General features: G+C 41.2%; 1 protein-coding gene across 1 annotated transcript in view; it reads left to right on the top strand.

Annotated features, from left to right (window-relative positions):
- The window catches only part of LOC123980882 (formin-like protein 7), a 10,029-nt gene extending 6,466 nt beyond the window's left edge, over nucleotides 1–3,563 (top strand). Inside the window, exons 10-11 of the mRNA XM_046065447.1 lie at nucleotides 1–1,168; nucleotides 3,004–3,563. Coding sequence (XP_045921403.1) covers nucleotides 1–1,168; nucleotides 3,004–3,011 — 1,176 coding nt within the window. The 3' untranslated portion in view covers nucleotides 3,012–3,563. The remainder of the gene's footprint in view (nucleotides 1,169–3,003) is intronic.
- The last annotated feature ends 1,821 nt before the right edge of the window (nucleotides 3,564–5,384 follow it).

Genomic DNA, 5,384 nt, shown 5'->3' with positions numbered 1-5,384 from the left:
CCACCTCCTCTTGACTTAGACAGTCGGGATGGTCCAGCTTCTCCTCCACCTCCTCTTGACTTAGACAGTCGGGATGGTCCAGCTTCTCCTCCACCTCCTCTTGACTTAGACAGTCGGGATGGTCCAGCTTCTCCTCCACCTCCTCTTGACTTAGACAGTCGGGATGGTCCAGCTTCTCCTCCACCTCCTCTTGACTTAGACAGTCGGGATGGTCCAGCTTCTCCTCCACCTCCTCTTGACTTAGACAGTCGGGATGGTCCAGCTTCTCCTCCACCTCCTCTTGACTTAGACAGTCGGGATGGTCCAGCTTCTCCTCCACCTCCTCTTGACTTAGACAGTCGGGATGGTCCAGCTTCTCCTCCACCTCCTCTTGACTTAGACAGTCGGGATGGTCCAGCTTCTCCTCCACCTCCTCTTGACTTAGACAGTCGGGATGGTCCAGCTTCTCCTCCACCTCCTCTTGACTTAGACAGTCGGGATGGTCCAGCTTCTCCTCCACCTTCTCTTGACTTAGACAGCCGGGATGGTCCAGCTTCTCCTCCACCTCCGATGGATTTAGATAATCAGGATTGTCCAGGCTCACCTCTTTCTGAGGGTGTTGAGAAACAGAAGGAAGAGGAAGAACCTGAAGCCACATCTGAGGTGATACTAACGGCGCCGTCATACTGCAGCGATGGAGAACTTCCCAGTGATGGTCAAATCAACTCAGAGGATCGGAGTGAATGTCGTCAAAGCCCCGGTGGACAGTCTGTGAGGACAGACACAGACCACTGTAGTTCATACACTGCTGACAAGGAAGTTGAGGAGGAATGGGTACAAGAAGAAGTAGAGGATGGTTTCCCTCCTCCTCCTTCACCTGTCTTCTTTAATGAAGACATAGAAGTTCTGGAGGAGGGAAGAAAAGATACCACTGCTTCCTCTCAGCCGCAAAGTCCTACATCTAATGGACAAACTATTGTATTCAGTGAGGACCATCAAAATGACCAGTCAGCAGCTGGACAAAAACCTCTGGACAAGATGTGTGCAGCCCCATCCAGATTTGCACAAGCAGTAGCGTTGGCCGTGCAGAGGTCCCACCTCCAGAGACATGGGAAAGGTTTAGTCCCTCAGGCCCCCAGTGGTCCACACAGTACACTTCCCTCACCACCAAGGTCCACATACCAGTATGGTGAGTACCACTGACAGTTGTTTTTTCATCATATCTCTAAGTTTACTGCCATAGCTTTAATGTAATACAAATACATAGTGGTCCACTAATCCTCTAGTTTTCTAAAAGTGATGGGTCCTACACAAACACACACATTTCTGCCAAAGTTAAAATAGTTGTGGGTATTTTATGTGAGAGATTTCTGCAGTTTTTTTTTTTTAGTTTGTTTTGCCTGTGATCTTATTACTAGGTTGAACTGTGTGGGGCTCTGTCGGACAAAAAGGGCTTTGCGTATTTCCGTGCACCCATCAGAGTTTAGCAAAATTTAAATGAAAATGTGATAATTGTGGTGTTTTACTTCTCTTGCCAGCAACGTCAGTCAAATCCAGTCAAACCACACCCACACATGCCAGATGAAGCAGATTAAACTAAATGAATAATTCCTAAGGATGTTTTGTTTTTCTCAACTTCAACTTTGGGTTAAACTTGCTTCATCTAAATATGATATGTTAAGGAGAGATGCTTAAAATCTGACACATTTTCAAGGGCTTTAAGACTCCCTCTTTCTCTAATTCTCTACTCTTTAAAGATTATTCTGAGATGGAGAGGATTGCATTATGGGATTTTCAGCTGAAAGTTGTATACATGCTATGAACAGTACTGTTCCATTCCATTTGTTCCATTGTGGGGATTTTTGAGGGCACTATAAAGAGCATAAATTTCACACTCAAATAAGATGGAGAACCGTAAATATTGTGCATTATATAAAAAATAGGAAGTGATTTGGGACACAGTGAGTTTGGTTTCAGGTCATCAAAAAATAGTTAGTATGTACACGGTACAGACGGTGTGTATGTATGTGTGTGTGTATATATATATATATATATATATATATATATATATATATTATTATAAAAACAAGTATCTCATTGTGATATTGCTTTATTAACTTGCTGAGGTTTGCTATAGCCAAGGAATAACTTTGTTGCACGTTTCCATTCGTAGTGAAACTGCTGATAGGCTTTTCATCAACTCCAAAAGACAAGTCCTCATTACTCACGTCCTTGCCTCTCTCTGGTCGCCTGTATGTGTTAAGATTGGCTCGTATTGCTGACTTTTAAAGCTCTGCAGGTTCAGGCCTCAAACCTACTTGTCCCTTATGAGTCTGGACATAACACTAGTTTTTCATTAGTCCACTATTGTGGGGCTGAACAATAAATCAAAATCACAATGTGGCCTACTGCATTTTCTCAAATTACAGGAGTTGCAATATTTGTTAAAGGCAAAATGTGTGCCAAAATATCCTTTTTAAATGAAATATTATTGTGCTACAGAGATGTCCTGGCCTACATGTCATATTCTACAGACATCTTTGTTTGGTACAAATCCCACCATAATCATTTAAATATGTTTTTAATAATAATAATTATGTAAAAATGATCATTCCTTCCTATATCGCAATTGCAATATCAGGGTATTTTTGTTTGTTTTTTTTTTTTTTTATTGTTCTACCCTACCATATTGCTATATAAATGCACTGTGTAGCCCTGCTTTCTTTTACTGTATTAACCATATACACTGTTTGTTAAGCACTATGTAACTCTGATTTGAAAGTTGTAACAAAAATAAAGTTGTTATTATTAGTAACGCATAGAAAAATAGGGAATAGAAACAAATCTTTAGGCTGACACAGAAACAAACCGACATGGTGACACTGAATGCATTATGACAAGTTTATTTCTGGAGATCTGATGCCTGGCTGTCCATGGCTGTGTCGGCGCTCGCCTGAGGCCCTTTTAATTCCTTCCTATAGAGGAAAGATGTGACGTAAATATTGAATCTCTTCTCTGCTGCAGGTGCCTGACTAGCTTCCTGACACACCTTCGAATGGAAGTCCTTGTTTAGGTTGAGGAATCGGAGCTGACCGAGGACACCTTACTCAGTATGCGACATTAACCAAATAGGTCAGCTGAATAATTTCTAAGTGGACGAACTGCGGCAGTTTTATGATGAGAAGAAAAGGACTTTGCTTCTATGGTCATCTTTATTTCTTGTTTCTCTTATTTTTGTGCAAGACACCTTGTTGTCTCATTTTATGTTTTAACTTTATGTTCACAGGTTAAAGAAACAATTTTCTGTTGTCAAGTAAGCCAAATGTACAGGATGTGAATTGTTGAACTGACAATGTCCTGTGTTTATTATTTTTTTTTTTTTGTTACTTCCTTTTGAATTTTTCATTGAAAACGTGCCAAGGTGGACAGAACGCTGATGTGAAAGCTTTTTTTGTTTGTGTAAAACAAAAGAAATGGCAGTAATAGGCTTATCCTATGTTTGTGCTGAAATGTAATGTCTCCCTTACGGTGTACATTTTTTCTGCTTTAACACATGAAGAATGCAGTAAATCTCATGAACTTGGTTTCAGACTGGTTTGCTTTTTAGTCACCAGGTGGCAGAAGAGCATTGTTTCTAAAATGAATATCCTGACATTATCCATTTGTGAGGTCTTCATCATCATATGAGTTGTGGGTGGCTGTATCACAAGTGACAAATTCTGTATAATTTTAAGTAAATAACAGTTAATACTGTTTCCTAATTATGCAGGAGCCATGAATGAAAACATTACTCAAACATTCAATTATCCATAAATGTCTTAGGATTTTTCTGAATGCTGTGTCTGTGTAAGTATCCATTTCAAGGACATTATCTGAAACAGAAAGTACATGCAATATTTAATGGGGACATGATAATTTACTGCATTTCCAGCAGCAACAACAACAAAAAAACCTATCCTTGTTGGAAGCATCGGTTTCATGCCAAGCATCTCAACACCTTCCTGAATAAACTCAGTCCACTTTGCTCACATGCACACACTGTTATGTCTTTAACGGACCTATACCTCAGGGCAATACTGCATAGCTATACTTGGGTGCCAAAAGAATCCACACTACTATACGTATTGATCCAGCCCTGGCCTTGGAGGAACAGCAAGGAGCTATGCGAGGTAGAGACCTAGCCAGAACCGCCTTTGGCTAAAGCTCCACGTTTGCCAGGCCTGGACTGAGTGGGCTCGCTTCAAGACTTCCTTTCTTTCTCTCTAGCATTCCTTGCTCCACCTGAGGAGAGAGAGCGAGCGAGAGAGAGAGAGAGAGAGAGGAGGACGGGATGCTGGTGGATGATGGGAGGTGACCGTTGACCCTGTCGTGTTTCCACGGCGCTCCCCCCAGAGGGGGCGCCCGGCCCTCAAGGGCACAGCCGTGTCACACTGCCGTTGTCATGGAGAATGCCATTACCGCCCCTAAGGGAGAGAGCCACGTCGAATGTTAAAAAAAAAAAAAGAAAGTCAGTCGAAAAAGAAACACACACTCACGTAGGAGAGGAGCTCTTTTATTGCCCAAAGCAATGATATCCAATGTTAGTGACAACTCTGGCATTATCCTTTTTTTAGCAGTAAAAGGTTGAATTTCAACCTGAGCAGCAATGTTCATGATTATGCAGACAACAGAAAGCTGGATTTATAATGCAGCATAACGTGAAATGCTATTCTGTCATGTACATTTATGATCTGACACGTGACATAAGATGCTATCAGCGCAGATGAACCTTTGAATAAAAGCAGACGGGCACAGACACAAAGAGGTTTTGTTGATTTTTGTCTCGGGAGACGAGGTGGATAGAGACGTGAACAAACAGGGTATTCTGAATCCTGGAGGACGCTTCAGTCACATGAGCACATCCTGGTTCAAACTAATTAATGAGGAGGCCGTGGTATGAATGCAAGATCACTCGGTGGATCACTCCTGTTGAAACCTGCACACCTGAACAAACATGGATTGTTTGACCACAACTACCCATGCTTTTAACAAGCTTACATGGTGTGTTTCTACATGTGTGGAACATAGATGAACAAACAGGTACAGAAAGACAGTATAGCCATGCATGAACATATAGTATGTCTTCACACCTTTTAGTGTGTATTAATTTGACCAACCCCACCCACTGCATGGAAACATTTTATAATCACCTTATCCCACCCACACTACTGACACTCCACTCTATAACCTCAAAATGAAATGGAATAAATAATAATATAAAGGCATTACAGAAGAAAATTAGAAATACACAATAAACATAATGACAACAGCAAAAACATTGTTATAGATTCATAAAAGTACCATTAGAGAGTTCTGAAGTCCTTCCATTTCATAGTAAGGATGCATACTTATATATGAAAATTATT

The sequence above is a fragment of the Micropterus dolomieu genome, linkage group LG01 (genome assembly GCF_021292245.1).
Source record: "Micropterus dolomieu isolate WLL.071019.BEF.003 ecotype Adirondacks linkage group LG01, ASM2129224v1, whole genome shotgun sequence".
In the NCBI taxonomy this organism is placed as follows: Eukaryota; Metazoa; Chordata; class Actinopteri; order Centrarchiformes; family Centrarchidae; genus Micropterus; species Micropterus dolomieu.
This window is presented reverse-complemented; position numbering and strand designations above follow the sequence as displayed.